This window comes from Pelophylax lessonae (assembly GCF_965119305.1).
Source record: "Pelophylax lessonae genome assembly, chromosome: 11".
In the NCBI taxonomy this organism is placed as follows: domain Eukaryota; kingdom Metazoa; phylum Chordata; class Amphibia; order Anura; family Ranidae; genus Pelophylax; species Pelophylax lessonae.
This window is the reverse complement of record NC_138778.1, coordinates 124,224,035-124,241,781: the sequence shown is the minus strand read 5'-3', so window position 1 is coordinate 124,241,781 and position 17,747 is coordinate 124,224,035. Positions and strand designations below refer to the sequence as shown.

At 43.4% G+C, this 17,747-nt stretch overlaps 1 protein-coding gene across 1 annotated transcript in view; it reads left to right on the top strand.

The window, feature by feature from the left end:
- The first annotated feature begins 3,934 nt into the window (after window positions 1-3,934).
- LOC309567062 (G protein-activated inward rectifier potassium channel 1-like) overlaps window positions 3,935-17,747 on the top strand; it is a 157,853-nt gene continuing 144,040 nt past the window's right edge. Inside the window, exon 1 of the mRNA XM_082272385.1 lies at window positions 3,935-4,789. Within this exon, the coding sequence (XP_082128511.1) occupies window positions 4,124-4,789 (666 nt within the window). The 5' untranslated portion in view covers window positions 3,935-4,123. The remainder of the gene's footprint in view (window positions 4,790-17,747) is intronic.

Genomic DNA, 17,747 nt, shown 5'->3' with positions numbered 1-17,747 from the left:
GATGGAGTTGCATTGTGAAAATAGCTGGGGATGATTCTGAATGGGGAAAGGAATTACACTGTGGAGAGCCTCTTCACTTAGTAACTCTGACCCAGAATCATCCTCATCCATTATCACAATGCAACTCCCATCATCCCCACCCAGAATCATCCTCATCCATTATCACAATGCAACTCCCATCATCCCCACCCAGAATCATCCTCATCCATTATCACAATGCAACTCCCATCATCCCCACCCAGAATCATCCTCATCCATTTTCACAATGCATTGCAACTCCATCATCCCCGCCCAGGCCAGATTCCTCCATCCCTGTCCACAATGTATCCCCATCCCCACCCAGAATTATCCATTCTTTTCCACAATGTATCCCCATCCCCAACCAGAATCCTGGAGAGGGATGGATAATTCTGGGTGGGGGTGGGGGTGGGGATACATTGTGGACAGGGATTGGGGTATACCAACATTTGGGCCCATGGGCAGTGCCCCAAGGGCCCGATGTCAGTGAGGGGGGCTCCATGAGAGGCTCATGGTACCTCGCAGGGATCACTAAATGCATAGTTGCCAACATTTGAAAAAAATTTCCAGGGACACTTTGCAGCACAGCTATCCATTACTTACCACACCCACTTCCCTGAAGCTCCGCCCACTCCGCATAATTAATCTCCGCCTACTTATCAGATTATAGGGTCTACTTCATAAAGAGAAAATTACAGGAAATTGAAAAGGGAATTGAAAACTTAAGGCCAAAGTAGCAGAGTTGGAATAATTCTCCCATTCAGCTGCACTACTTCTGCCTAAAGTTTAAAATTCTCATCACAATTCCCTGCAATTCTAAAGTGTGAAATGTGCTCAGGTGTGACCATACAAAAATTTAATATGTAAATATAAATAAAGTCCAAGGTGTAAATAAGTATGATTATACTATCTGGTATAATTAGGTTTTATTGTACTTATTTACACCTTGCACTTTATTTATATTTACATATTTCATTTTTTCTATGGTCACACCTAAACACATTTCACACTTTATTCACCTGTCTTGAATTCAGCCCTCTGTAGGGTGATAATTTTCATTTACATAAAACAATGTGGCACCCTTTCTTCCTAACACATTACCCAGTGCATACCAGTATAGATCCTAACACATTACCCAGTCCATACCATCCTAACACATTACAGAGTCCATACCAGTATAGTCCATACCAGTATAGATCCTAACACATTACCCAGTCCATACCATCCTCACACATTACCCAGTCCATACCAGTATAGATCCTAACACATTACCCAGTCCATACCATCCTACACATTACCCAGTCCATACCAGTATAGATCCTAACACATTACCCAGTCCATACCAGTATAGATCCTAACACATTATCCAGTCCATACCAGTATAGATCCTAACACATTACCCAGTCCATACCAGTATAGATCCTAACACATTACCCAGTTCACACCAGTATAGATCCTAACACATTACCCAGTCCATACCATCCTAACACATTACAGAGTCCATACCAGTATAGATCCTAACACATTACCCAGTCCATATTATCCTAACACATACCAAGTCCATACCAGTATAGATATCCAGCATGAGATTTTTCCCATTTTCCCAAACATTATTAATAGTAGTAATTAATGGAGTGTGAGGCCTCCAGCTTGTCGGAAGGTGCTCTGCCTCCCCCTGCTGGCGGATTTTGGAAAGTGCACCATGCTGACACCCTGCCTCCAGTGACACGTTAAATTTGCGATAGACGGGAAGACTGAGCGGGCACAGAGAGAGACAACCTGCTGCCAGAACTACAACACCTAGCTGGGGTGAGAGCGACACTGTGTGGCACAAAATAAAAAGAAAGAAAAATTTTTTTTTTTTTTTTTTTTTTTTTTTAATGATTTACATTGTCCCTGATTAACAGGGACAATGTAAATCACCTGGGACAGGCTCCTATTTGCCGGGATTGTCCCGGGAAAAATGTGAGAGTTGGCAGGTATGTAAATGGAGCCACGGTCGATCCATGTCAAATGAAAGTCCTGTCATGGCCACGGTCCACCACTTAGAAGCTGTGTCATTTTTGCTAGGCCTCCTGCCAGCCACCACTGCCATGCTCACAGGGAGTGGGAGGTGCTGCAGGACTATCTGCAGAGAGTGCGGGAGCCTTTTAAAATTAACAAGTGGATAAGTACCCGCTTGTTAAGTTGACCAGCTCCTGCCTTCTTTCCAGATCTGCAGCACCTCCAGTCTCCGTCCCCTGTGAGCATGGCAGTGGCTGCCGGCTTGAGACTAAAGGGAGAGGACACCCCAGGCTGATCAGTGCCTATGACTTGCCAAGGTGGTACACTGCAGGAAAGGCTTGCAATAAAAGGGGCACTGTGTCATAAAGGTGCGCTGTGAGGTATTGGCACTGTGATGTAAGTGGCATTGATGTATGTAGATTTGGTGGGACGGCCAGTGGGCGGACCATGGGGAAGGTTACATAGTTACATAGTAGGGGAGGTTGAATAAAGACAATAGTCCATCCAGTTCAACCTGTGTAGGTGTGTGTGGCTGTAATCATCTCACATACCCCTGAATGTTCTGATCCTTGAGATGTACATCTAGAAGTCTTTTGAAAGCCACCATACTACCTGCAGAAACCACCTCTTGTGGTAGACAATTCCACAATCTTGTAGCCCTAACAGTAAAGAACCCCCCACGTTGCCTGAGGTTAAAACGCTTCTCCTCTAATCGCATTGTATGCCCCCGAGTCCTCATGCAATCCCTGCGAATGAACAGCTTTTCTTCTAAGCCTAGATCCCCATTGAGATATTTAAAAATTGCTATCATGTCCCCCCTCAGGCGTCTCTTCTCCAGGGAGAATAAATCAAGTGATTGCAGACGCTCCTCATAATCAAGGTCCTCCAATCCCCTCCGAGCACCGGGGGGGGGGCCCAGTCCTAAAGCTGTGTAAGGGGCTCCAACATTTCTGATGGCTGCCCTGTATAGGGGGCATCCTTTCTGATTGGTTGCCAGTGTCCTTCACCTGTAGGTGGCTATATAACCCATATGCTATGATTTTTGCCTCTGTGTCCCGTGATGTATGAAAAAAAACATTGATTTTTTTTTTTCACAATTGTTTTTTTTTTTTTTTTTGCTTGCGCAAAAAATAAAAACCGCAGAGATGACCAAATACCACCAAAAGAAAGTTCTATTTGTGGGGAAAAAAGGACATACATTTTATTTGGGTATAGCATCGCACGACCGCGCAATTGTCTGGTAAAGTAATGTAAAAAATGGCCTGGTCATTAAGGGGGAAAACCTTCCAGTCCGGAAGTGGTTATAACAGTTCTGAAGGCAAAGGGGGGGTCCAGCCCAGTACTAGCGAGGTGTAGCTAATAGAGCGTTCAGTGAGGGTATGCCTGGCACGGCCGGTGAGGGTATGCCTGGCACGGCCGGTGAGGGTATGCCTGGCACTTATGTGACCCAGGAATAGGTAATCAGTATTAGAACCTGTCCTGGCTCATCATTGCTCTCCTCCCAGCCTTAGCTCATTCTTCTGCATATTGATGAGTTGGGATCACAGACAGCACTGCATTCCAATCTCTGACAACATGTGTGACATATAAGAAAATAAACATCACAGGAAGATCCTAAAGAAATGCATGCTGTGTGATCCTAGCTTTACATCAGTGTAAATAAATAGAAACTGCCATCCAGCTTATACATCTGCAGCCAGACTGCAGAAAATGAACAGCCTGGTATTGATAGAAGCGATCTACATTGGGAGACTCATTGATGAATCCGTATACAGAGACAATTCTATTGTAATGTGTTTCAGCTCTTCTTTTCCATTTTCTTTGCAGTGTGTTGTTTTAGCTGTATCTCGGGCGCCACCTGGTGTATGTGATTGGCATGGCAGGCCCCGGTGATTGGCGGTGAGAAGGAAGACGTAGAGGAGCGGAGTCTTCCTATTCCGTGCACACAGCACCCAGCACTCTAAACTAGACGGCGGTCCCCGTACAAGTCAGCTGAATGGCAGCACCTCGGAGACATGCACAGCCATCAGAAACCCCTGCAGGGCTGACACAAGGATAAAGAAACTTTTCCCACACAGCTGGACTTCCCAATAAGAAGAAGATGTCCGCTTTGAGGAGGAAATTTGGTGAGGAGTACCACGTTGTCACCACCACTGTGGGAGGTGGCTTCTTTCCTTCTGTTAAAAGGAAACGGCAGAGGTTTGTAGACAAGAACGGTCGGTGCAATGTCCAGCATGGGAACCTAGGAGGAGAGAGCAGCAGATACCTGTCCGACCTCTTCACCACCTTGGTGGACCTGAAATGGAGATGGAACCTGCTGATCTTCATCCTTACCTATACAGTGGCATGGTTGGTGATGGCTTCTATGTGGTGGATCATTGCCTACATCAGAGGGGACCTAAACAGGGCTCATGATGACAGCTACACTCCTTGTGTGGCCAATGTCTACAACTTCCCATCTGCCTTCCTCTTCTTCATAGAGACAGAGGCCACCATTGGCTATGGCTTCAGGTACATCACTGAGAAGTGTCCTGAGGGTATCATCCTCTTCTTGTTCCAATCTCTACTGGGCTCCATTGTGGATGCTTTCCTCATAGGCTGCATGTTCATCAAGATGTCCCAACCCAAGAAGAGAGCCGAGACCCTCATGTTCAGCCAGAATGCGGTCATCTCCCAGCGCGATGGCAAGTTGTGTCTGATGTTCAGAGTGGGCAATCTCAGGAACAGTCATATGGTGTCTGCACAGATCAGGTGCAAACTCATCAAGGTAAGGAGGAACGTCCAACAGTCAGGGGGACACCCTTTTATTATTTGCAGGCAGTGGCGGACACCCTTTATTATTCGCAGGCAGAGGCGGACACCTTTTTATTATTTGCAGGCAGTGGCGGCCCCCCTTTTATTATTCGCAGGCAGTGGCGGACACCCTTTTATTATTCGCAGACAGTGGCGGACACCCTTTTATTATTCGCAGGCAGTGGCGGACACATTTTTATTATTCGCAGGCAGTGGCGGACACCCTTTTATTATTTGCAGGCAGTGGCGGACACCCTTTTATTATTTGCTGGTAGTGGCACACACCCTTTTATTATTCGCAGGCAGTGGCGGACACCCTTTTGTTATTTGCTGGTAGTGGCACACACCCTTTTATTATTCGCAGGCAGTGGCGGACACCCTTTTGTTATTTGCTGGTAGTGGCACACACCCTTTTATTATTCGCAGGCAGTGGCGGACACCCTTTTATTATTCGCAGGCAGTGGCGGACACCCTTTTATTATTTGCAGGCAGTGGCGGACACCCTTTTATTATTTGCAGGCAGTGGCGGACACCCTTTTATTATTCGCAGGCAGTGGCGGACACCCTTTTATTATTCGCAGGCAGTGGCGGACACCCTTTTATTATTCGCACGCAGTGGCGTACCGTGGGTTGTCAAGTAATTTGCACCCCCCCTTACACGTGGACTTTTAGCACTCCCTGAGTCCCTTCCACTAGTACAATATTAAACCCCTTATCCCCTAAACCGGAGTCCTGATTGGCTGTAATTTTGATGTAATTAACATAGGCGTTATAGGCTGGCTGCTCTGCTGCGACGGATTAGTAAGGGCACCTCTTTATTCACAGACTTAGTCTCTGATTGACTGCCTGCCCCCCTTACACATAGACTTTTAGCACTCCCTGAGTCCCTTCCACTAGTACAGTATTAAACCCCTTACCCCCTAAACCGGAGTCACTGATTGGCTGTAATTCTGATGTAATTAACGTAGGCGTTATAGGCTGGCTGCTCTGCTGCCACGAATTAGTAAGGGCACCTCTTTATTCACAGCCTTAGTCTCTTGCCCCCATACACATAGACTTTTAGAACTCCCGGAGTTTCTTCCACTAGTACAATATTAAACCCCTTACCCCCTAAACCAGAGTCACTGATTGGCTGTAATTTTGATGTCATTAACGTAGGCGTTATAGGCTGGCTGCTCTGCTGCAATGGATTAGTAAGGGCTCCCCTTTATTCACAGCCTTAGCCTCTGATTGGCTGCCTGCAGCCTTTTATTATTGGTTGAGTCTGAGATAGTAATCAAAGAGCTATCTCAGATTATTCAACCAATAATAAAAGGTTGCGGGCAGCCAATCAGAGACTCCCGCTTTGAATATGAGGAGCCCTTACTAATCCGTTGCAGCAGAGCAGCCAGCCTATAAGTCTGATGTAACAGCGTTACGTCCGGGTTATTGGCTGGCCACTCTGCTGTAAGTATGCAGTCAGCACACTCGGGTTGACACGGGACTAATTACTGCGCCCCTCTAAATGTTGCGCCCTGGGAAGGCGGCCTCCCCCACTACATCAGTGTCCCCCAGGGTACCATTAATGTCATTTTTTGTGGGAAAGTGTGGAACTATTGGTCACTTGTGTTCTAGGAAGTGCAAGGATCACCTAGGGAGATTGGATTAAGTTAACGCTGAACTCCAGGGAAAAGAAAAATCTTGTAGTAAGGCTGCCCCATAGAGCAAGGATTTAGGATTTGTAGAGGTTCCGTTTTTTTTTTTTTTTTTTTGTAACAAAGAACATGGCATACTTTTCTGCTCTTTGAAATGGTTTTGCACAGAGCAGTCCCGATCATCCTCTTTTTGGGTCCTCCACCAGCGCTCCTGGCCCCTCCCCACTGCTGAGTGCTTGCATGCTCTGGGGGCACTCGTGGCATGCTCGCTCCCGAGTGTCTATGAGACACACAGACCATGGCTCTTCCCCACCCCCCGCTCTCTCCTCACTGTCTGTGATTGACAGCGGCGGGTGGCAATGACTCCTGCTGCTGTGTCTCAACCAATGAGGAGAGAGAGAGAGACCCGGGACAGCTGAGGCTCCCCTCCACATCGCTGGATCTAGAGGGGAAAGCAAAACACTGAAGGTTTTTTACCTTCATGCATAGAATGCATGGAAGTAAAAAAAAAACTACAGACTTTAGAGCCAATTTAAATAATTGGTTAGGTGTAGGGACTGGAAAAAGAACTTTTAAGTACACGATTCTCCAGGCTGTAAAAAAAGGAACCCACAGTCTCTTCTCCTCTATGCTCTGGAAGTCACAGATCTTCTGCTGTCATTACGTACAATGTAGGGACTGTAGCATTACCCCAGATATGAGGACATCGAGAACAGTTCACAAGCCCTGCAGACTGTAAGACCAATGCCAACAGGTTCTTTTCCTCAATACTCCAGTGGTCACAGGTCCCCTGATATCATCAAGTACAATGCAGGAATAGTAGCACTGCATTGGACATGAGGACGCCAAGAGCTTACAAGCACTCCAGGCTGTGCTCCATTATGCTCAAGCAGTTGCAAGTCCTCAGACATCGTGATGGACAATGCAGGCACCATAGCCTTTCATGCTGTAAGACAAATGCACACAGGCTCTTCTCCCCTACACTCAGTCACCGGTCATCTGACATCATTGGACATGCGGGCGCTGAGAGACACTTCACAAGTACTCCAGGCTGGTGCCAAAAGGCTCATCTTTCATACTCTCCAAGCGGTCACAGGTCCTCTGATGTAACAAAAATAGAATTTGCAGTGCCACACCACTGCTAGGAGGTCCAGATACAACTTGATTTCAATAAAAGTCAAGAACCAAAGTCAAAATTGAGGTTCTTGTATATTGATCACCCCCTTCCTGCCCAGGACAATTTTCAGCTTTCAGTGCTGCTGCACTTTTAATGACAGTTGCGTGGTCATGCAACGCTGTGCCCAAATAGAGCTTTCTTTTGGTGGTATTTATTGACCACTGGGTTTTTTATTGTTTGCTAAACAAACAAAAACATTTGGGAAAAAAAAAGGTTTCTTAGTTTCTGTTATACAATTTTGTAATTTTTCTCCTTCACAGATGGGCACTGTAAGGGTCCTTTCACACGGGCGCTCCGTGTGTCCGCAAATCATCCTATTTTTTTGCGGATGATTTGCGGACATAATGTAAATGAATGGCACTGCGGGTGTCAGCGGAATACCATCCGCTGACATCCGATTTTCTTCCTTTCAGTTCTGTTCCGTTTTTTCGAATGGAACAGAACCCCATTTTTCCTTCCGTGTAAAAAACGGAAAGGAAGGAAAATCGGATGTCAGCGGTGTCATCCGCTGACATCCGCAGTGCCATAGACATACATTATGTCCGTATATCATCCGCAAACGGATGGGATGATATGCGGGCATACGGAGCAGATGACAGAAATGTCATCCGCTCCGTGGAAAAAAAAAAAGTCCCGCTGCGGACCTTTCACACGGAGCGGCCGTGTGAAAGAAGCCATAGGCTGCATTGATGGGAACTGGTAAGCTGCACTGATGAGCACTAATGAGGCAGCACTGATGGACACTCATGTAGCAGCACTGATGAGCACTAATGAGGAAGCACTGATGAGGCTGCACTGGTGGGCACTGATGGGCAATGATAGACATAACTGATAGGCACAGACAGGCATCACTGATGGGCAATGATCAGCATCACTGATATGTACGGACAGGCAGCACTAATGGGCAATGATAGGCATCACTGATAGGTACAGTCAGGCAGCACTGATGGGCAATGATAGGCATCGCTGATAGGTACAGACAGGCAGCACTGATGGGCAATGATAGGCATCACTGATAGGTACGGACAGGCTGCACTGATGGGCAATGATAGGCATCACTGATAGGCATCACTGATAGGCAAGGGCAGGCAGCACTGATGGGCACTTCCAAGCAGCACTGATGGCCACTGATTGGCACTGGTTGGCAACACTTATTTGCCCTAGTTGGCTGCACTGGTGGGCACTGATTGGCAGCACTGGTGGGCACTGTTGAGGCTGCACTGATAATCAGGGCACTCAGTGTAGATATCCCCTGTGTGGATTTGTCAGTTAACGGCTGTCCTCACGCGCTTTCAGTGTAAGGAGAAGAATGCTGATAACCGGGAAATCCTGTTTACTGATTGGACACAGCTGATTACGTGGTAAAGAGCCGCTGTGATTGGCTCTATACCACGATCTTTAATCAGCTGTGTCCCAAAGACACAGCGATCACAGATGCCTGCGGATATTCATCACAGGGGGCACGCAAGAAGCGTGATCACAGGAGGACATTGTATGACACCCTCCCGGCAATGTGCGACTGCGCTCTAGCCATCATTTGGCTATAGCGTGGTCATTAAGAGGTTGATTCAACCTGGCATGAATTACTATACATCCAATACTATAGGCAATAGGGTGCTTGGTTTTACTATGACCATGTGGAGTGGATTTTGTATTAATATGGAGATCTCCTTATGGTTTTTCCCCTGATAGAAGGGGGCGTTTTTGAACCCATGACTTTTATTGGAATAAAGTCTTATCTGGAGGTTTTAGCAGTGGTGAGCCTTCATTTTCCATTTTTGTTACATCACACTACAAGCCAAGGAGAACACAGAGATCCTCTGAGGGTGTAGATGTTGCCTGCCTGGTTACCAGATTATTTACACCAACATTAATACTTTATGATAGCAATACAAATAACTTTATGGGTCCAATGCTACTATTCCACTTTTCTCAGTAGGTCCTCTGATGTCGTTAAGTGGTGGGGGTCTAGCCTTTCAATGGGCATGGGGAAGCCAAGAAACAGTTGGCAAGTACTCCAGGCTAAAAAGCCTTCTTCACTGCAGGGCTTCTGACATTATCAAGTACACTTCAAGGCTCATAGCACTGCGTTGGATGTGAGGACGCTGCGGGACAAGTCACAAACACTCCAGGCTGTAGGTCACTCACAGGTTCTTCTTCATTACTCTCCAGCAGTCTTAGATTCTCTGACATGATCAAGTACAGTGTAGAACCCATAGCCATGCATTGGACCTGAGGATGCTGAGAGACAGACCACAAGCACTGCAGGCTCTAAGGCCAGCACCTGAAGCCTTCTCTCCCCTACCCTCCAGTGGTTGCAGATCTTCTGATGTCATCAAGTACAATGCAGGGTTCAAAGTCTTTAATTGGATGTGAGGAAGCCAAGGGACAGTCCACAAGCCAGAGTATAGGAAAGTTGGAATTCAGGTAAGTAAAAACACAGTAATTCTCCTGCACTCGGGTGGTATGTGACAAAGGATAAATGATCTTATGTGGTCTTTGTAGGCATCACTTTAGGTCTTGCCACCCCTCAGGACCAAGGGTATCCAAATACACTGAAAGACAACAACAAGAGAGGGGCCCTCCGACCTTGTGTGTTACTACTAAAAAGGTTTATTAAAATCCAAACGCAACATACATTGTACTCACAAACAAATGATGATTAAACAATGGAACCAATCGTCTCCAATGTAGCCAGGGCACTCCTGTGGTGCTGGATGACGTGCTGGTGTCTGCACGAGTCTGGTTTGGCTGACGCATTTCAAGGGAGGACCCTCTTCCTTAGAGCCAAAAAGTGCTACTCACTACTGAAAGTAGCACTTTTTGGCTCTGAGGAAGAGGTCCTCCCTCAAAACGCGTCAGCCAATCCAGACTCGTGCAGACACCAGCACCGCAGAAGTGCCCTGGCCACTTTAGACACGATCAGTTCCATTGTTCTTAGATGTGTGCAATCATCATTTGTTTGTGAGTACAATGTATGTTGCTTTCAGATTTTAATACCTTTTTAGTGGTAATGCATGAGGTTGGTGCGCCCCGCTCTTGTTGCTGTCATTCAGGTAAGTAAACCTGCTTTTCAAAATCCTCCAAATAAAAAAAAAATATATATATATATATATATATATATATATATATATATATATATATCAGGGGGCAGCCCCAATGCAGAGGGGGATGTTTGTTTTTCCCAGGGTTAGGGTGTAAGATAATATTTTATTGTATATTAGCATACCTGCATTTGTGTGTGTTTTTTATTTGTTTCTTGTTATATTATTACAAAATGCCAAACAATTATACATGACTGATAAAACAAAGAAACGTTGTATTAAAATGGCTAGTAGATACATGGAAGAACCTGCAAACCAAGAGAGCTGCATGTGAAGAATTGGCCAGCTTTAACATTTCTAGGGTGAGCTAAAATCCTAAGGTCTTGCGTATACGAAAAATAGAACTTATGTTTATGCTCTGAGATACACAGGATACTAATAAGTGACAGTTATTAGTCCAAGGAGATGTGAGAATTGAAGTCACATGGTGAAAATGAAGATCCTTGACCTTGTGGCAAAGATTTGTAAATTGAGTCTGATTAGTGTTGCATTGATGTGTAATGACGTGTTTTAGATGCACTGCGTTTTTCCAACGCTTCAAACAAATTAACTTGAAGGGTGACTTGTAACATGCCGAAAATGCAGCATGCAGCCAACATTCTGACATCAACATTCCAATATCCCCCAACATTCTGCAATTTAACATGCTGGTGTGGCAAGACTTTAAAACAAGATTTTTTTTTTTTCATTTGTCTTCCCTGGAAAATGCCTAAAAAATGTCTGACAATGCACGTGGTGTGAATAAGCTATATGGATAACATTATACCCCCTAATGTCCTGGGCACACGGAAGGGATCGGACCATTCAAAGCTGACATAGGACGTAGGTGGAACAATTCCGATGCTGCAAATTTCTTTATATATAACAACCCCAATGTTTAGTAATTACAGATATAAAAAAGTGCCTAACATCTGCTTGAAGCCATTAATAAGAACAAAGCGCAGCGCTCAGATGCAATCTGATTTATAGTGTGAGTTAGACGTGGTAGTAATTCTGTAAACAAATCATGTCAGGGTCGCTTTATGCCCTGCTAATGAGGGACATTCATCGCTCTCGCTGGAACCTAGGAAGAATTGTGCCTAAGGTACAAAACATTGTTCATTATTCACCTTGCACAATGACATCCTAAAGCCTCGTACACACGATGAGATTATTGGATGAATTTTTTTGGAGAATATTATCTTCCATTTTTTTTTTTTTTTGCATGCTAGTCTCATATCGAAAATTAAGAGGTTACTACATTTATAAAAATCTTTGTACGGCAGAATACAACTTGGGAAGTAATGTAATGTGTTATATTGTATTGTAATGTATTCTTTCGTGTCCAAGCATGCGTGATCTTGCTCTTCTAATCTTTTTCACACAACTCCTGTACTGATTAAACGAAAGAAACATTTTCGTGTTTGTCCCTTCGAATAATTGCCGATGAACTGTCATGATCGGCTCTCGAAAGCTGTGTACTAACAATCAGATTATCGCAAGATCGATTTGAAAGGGGTATTTTTCCTCCAATTTTCAGATCGTGTGTACTAGGCTTAACCACTTGCCGACCAGCCACTGGCAGCAGGTCAGCAGGTTCCCACGAATCGACAAAAATATTACATAATCATTTATGTTACTCCTTTTTTAATCACTTGCCGACCAGCCGCTGGTGGCAGGTTCCCACTAATCGACAAAAATATTACATAATCATTTATGTTACTCATTTCTTAACCGATTGCCGACTGCCCCCCGCATATATACTGCGGCAGGCTGGCTCGGCTGTGTGAATCGCCTTACATGTACAGCGGGGGGCGGGCATGCCCACTCGCCAGCGGGACAGCCGATCCACGGGGCCATGATTGCCAATTGGCACTTGCGATTGCTCCCCGTGGAGAGAGAATGGCGGTCTGCTGTTGTAAACAAATCAGACCGTTGTTCTCTCTGGTATCAACACAGAGCGCCTGTCTTCCTCCTATTTAGGAACACAGGTTTCTGTGTTGATTTCACAAGCCCCCCCCCCCCCACAGTTAGAAAACACCTCCTTGGCTCACATTTAGTGCCGGTTCACATATATGCGATGCGGGAACCCTGCGAATCCACGGTTCCTGCATCGCATTCAACTCGCGCACTGCCATATGCGAACCGCTGGGCCACGCCCCCTGATGATGTCAAGTGACGAAACATGTTGGGAGGAGCCTAACCACATGATGCTGGTATGCTGTTGGAGGTCGGCCATGTTTTTGGATGAGAAACAGACACACGCTGTTTTTACTATATGCTTTTTATCTTTGGATATAATGTGAGTACCCTGTGTGCAGAGTCATCATATGTTTAATAAAGCCTTTTTAAGGATGTCTGCGCAATGATATTGTCATTTCATTTTTATCACGAGGAACTACTTTATATGTTGGGTCCATTCCCCTGGACATACACTTTTGTATGATATATATTTATGCTACCTGGCTGGATTCGCCTGTTAGTCTGTGACAGATGCCTGCTTCATTTGGTTTATCCTGATTGAACGCTGTTTCCTTTAGTCCATCTGGTAAGAGGCTGCATGTTTATACCTTCCTGGTGGTGGATATACCGACAGCACGTGTTTGTTTTTATCTTCACTGGGGGATCGTTTTTGGAACTTTGCATCTCCTCTGAGCGCGGCTAACCTATTTTGAATTCCTAAACGGTAGATATTTAGGAGATATTTACAGTACCTATAGGTAAGCCTTATCATAGGCTTACCTATAGGTACAAGTTGCAGAGGAGGCAACTTCCTCTTTAAAAAATAATAATATATTTTCTTAAAAAAGAAGTGCAAAGAAGGGGAGACCTCTGTCCTGGGGGAGAACTGGTCCCTATCTGTTGAGTAATTTGCACCTGGTGAAGTGATTGACTTTCCTTCTTGAGCAGAGCAATTCAGAACAGAGGGGGAAGGGGTTATGTCAAGGTAACGGATGTATAAAGAAGATTTGAAGGTACAAGGAAGAGTAGAAACTTTACTCATAGACAAACCTCGCTCAGCAATGGGATCTGGGTCAGCGTCATGACACGGGTTCAGGGGTCAGCACTGGGGACCGTCTTCCTCCAATGTTTGAAATCAGTGCACTGCTGATTAGGCAACGTTTAAAAATATATTCATTAATAAACATGGAAAATGTATTATTTATTAAATATTGATAAATATTCATGATATCATATTAAATATTGACATTCTTTACATTTGTTGAAAATGTATTTATAAACAAACAATGTGAATGAGAAGGTTCCTCCCTATTGTTTGCCTGCCCTCAGATCCTCTAGTGAAGAATTCTTTTTATAGAAACCAAACTATTAAAAAACTGCACCATAACTAACCGGGCTAATAAGGAGAAGTCTACATTTTATTTTTTTACTGTACAGCTGCTATTTCTCAGCATGCTCTGAAATGGATCGGGCTGACTAAGGAACAAACACTCAGCTACCATGATGGCAAGAAAAATGCCAACACATTGTAAATCAGCCTGGTGGAATGGAGTGGTTATGCATGGACTGGGTGGGCTGGATTTACTAAACACAAATAGACTGCACTTTGCAAGTGTAGTTTCACTCTTTTTGTCTTAACCAGTTAATCCCCCGGAGGATTTGGCTGCTCAAAGACCAGGCCCTATTTTGCGATTCGGCACTGCATGACTTTAACTGACAATTGCGCGGTCGTGAGACACTGTACCCAAATGAAATTAACGTCCTTTTTTTCCCACAAACAGAGCTTTCTTTTGGTGGTATTTGATCCCCTGTGCGATTTTCAATTTTTGCGCTATAAACAAAAAAAGAGCGACAATTTTGAAAAAATAACAATATTTTTCAAATTTTTTTTAATGAAATTCTCGACCAAAAAATGTAAAAATCAAAATTTTTTAACATTTTAGGCCAATTTGTTTTCTGCTACATATTTTTGGTGGAAAAAAAAATTGCAATAAGAGTATTTTGGTTGGTTTGCGCAAAAGTTATTGTGTATACTAACTACGGGAAAGATTTTTGTCATTTTTATTTTATATTTTTCTAGTAATGGCGGCGATCTGCGATTTTTCTTTGCTGGACTGCGACATTGCGGCGGACAGATCGGACCCCTGACTGACATTTTTGACACTTTTGGGGGTACCAGTGACATTACTACAGTAATCAGTGCTATACATATGTAAAAATGACACTGGCAGGGAAGGGGTTAACTTTATTGGTAAACAGTGGGTTAAATGTATCCCTAGGGGCGTGATTCTAACTGTGGGGGGGCGTGACTAGTGATGTAACCACAGAGACATATGATCCTAGGATCGTGTAGTCTCTGCAGTTACTCCAGGGAGAATGACAGGCGGCTTTGTTTACATCAGCCGCCTGCCTTTCTCCCTCTCCAGCGGGAGATCGCGAGTGGCCGGCAGACATCGGAGCCGCCGGTCACTCGCACGGGGATGTTAGTGAACGAGCGGGAGCGCGCTCGCCCCCTAGAGGCTCGTGGGCAAACGACGTAGTACTACGTCGCTTTGCCCAGTAGGGGCTGACCGCCGCAGTAAATAGTCGTGCGGTGGTCGGCAAGTGGTTAAAGGATACCCATTCAGATGCAAAGAAAATTAAAAGAAAAAGTATTTTTGCTTGCATGTGATTGGAGGATTGAAATTAGTAGAGTAAACATTGAACACACCAAGTGACAAAAATATAACATAACCATTTATGTTACTCATTAACCGCTTGCAGACCACCTGCCGCATATATACTGTGGCAGGCTGGCTCGGCTGCATGAATCGCCGTACCTGTATGGCGATCCACTGGAGCAATCCTGGGGGCGCACGCATGCCCCCATTCGCCAGCGGGGAAGCCGATTCACGGGGCCGGTGGCCGTGATTGCCGCCGGGTACCCACGATCAGTCCCCGTGAAGAGAGAACGGCATTCTGCTGTTGTAAACACAGCAGACCGTTGTTCTCTCAGGAATCAATACAGAGCTCCTGTGATCCTTCTATTTAGGAACACAGGTCTCTGTGTTGATTCCACAAGCCCATCCCCCTCACAGTTTGAAAGCACCCCCTAGGCATACATTTAACCCTTTGATCGCCCCTGGGTTAACCCATTCCCTGCCATTGTCATTAGTACTGTAACAGTGCATAGTTTTTGGACTGATTACTGTAGTATTTGTAATGGTCCCCTGAAAAAATGTCAGTTAGGGGTCTGATCTGTCCGCAATGTCGCAGTCCCACTAATAATCGCTGATATCCGCCATTACTAGTAAACAATAAATAAATAAAAATGACATAAATCTTTCCCCTAGTTTGTAGACGCAAACCAATCAAAATACACTTATTGTGTTTTTTATTTTTACCAAAAAATATGTAGCAAAATTCAAATTGGCCTAAAATGATGAAAAAATTTGATTTTTACATTTTTTTTATTGGGAATATTATATAGCAGAAATTGAAAAATATTGTTTTTTTTTTTTTTTCAGAATTGTCTCTCTTTTTTTGTTTCATAGCGCAAAAAATAAAAATCGCAGAGGTGATCAAATACCACCAAAAGAAAGCTCTGTTTGTGGGAAAAAAAGGACATCAATTTTATTTGGGTACAGTGTCGCACAATCGCGCAATTGTCCCTTAAATTAACGCAGTGCCGAATCGCAAAAACTGGCCTGGTCATGAAGGGTCAAAATCTTCTTCCAGAAGTGGTTAAAGAATATTAACCCTTTCAGACCAAAGGCCTGTACACACGATAAGAAAATCGGAAGTAAAATTTCATCTGACCAACAATCTGCCGATTTTCAGATCGTTAGTATGGTTCTTTTGACAGCCGTTTATGAATTTTCGTACGACAAAAGCTTAACCTCCCTGGCGGTATGATTCTATCAGGAATTACATACCAAAAGCGGTACAATTCTTTTCATGGAAATTTGGCGTTATGTATTATAGGCCTACAATTCTTAGTAATTACTGACTTAAACCTGACCAAAACAAGACTCTAGTAGACATCCCAGATGTGATAAATTTGAAACACAAACGCATGAATTATAATCTAATCAATAATATAATTTTATTATTTAATATATAATATATATAATAAAGTTATATTATTGATTAGATAATATATATATGTAATATATAACGCATATATATAATATATAACGCATGAATTATAATTGAATCAATAATATAATTTTATATATATATATACATATATATATGCGTGTGTGTGCATATATATATATATATATATATATATATATATATATATATATATATACACATATATATATATATATATATATATATATATATATATATATATATATATACACATATATATATATATATATATATATATATATATATATATATATATATACCGGTATATATATATATATGTATATATATATGTATATATATATATATATATATATATATATATATATATATAGATGCATATATATATATATATATATATATATATATATAATATAAAATGTGTTATGTGTTTGTGTTTTGAGCAACGTTTTTTTTTTTTTTTTGGAATTTCCCTCCCTAGTTCCGCTCCCATGCAGCATTGCTGCTGCAGGGAACGGAACTAGGAAGTCATCACACCGGTGGAGGAGCGGCGGAACTCTCGGCTGGCGGTCACAGCAATGAGAGATCATCGCTGGATCGCCAGGATAAGGTAAGAGACACCGCTGCACTCTCTGCACATCTACCCCGAGCGTGACTCGGGGTTACCGCTCCTGATAGAAAAAATCAACCCCGAGTCACGCTAAAAAGTTTTTATTGCACGTGAACACAACGTCCGATTTTCAATTAATTAGTACAGTTTTCGTTTGAAAAAAATTGTAAGAGCAAAACTACACATGCTCAGAAACTAAAGAACACATACAAAACAATTCAACGCATGACATCACTTCTGAAGTAGAATTCTGTCGTACGGGAATTTTCATATGAAAATAACCTCTTCACTTTCCATATGAGACTAGCATGCAACAAAAATCGTAAGAAAATTAGTCTGATAATCTGATCGTGTGTACGAGGCTTTAGCAT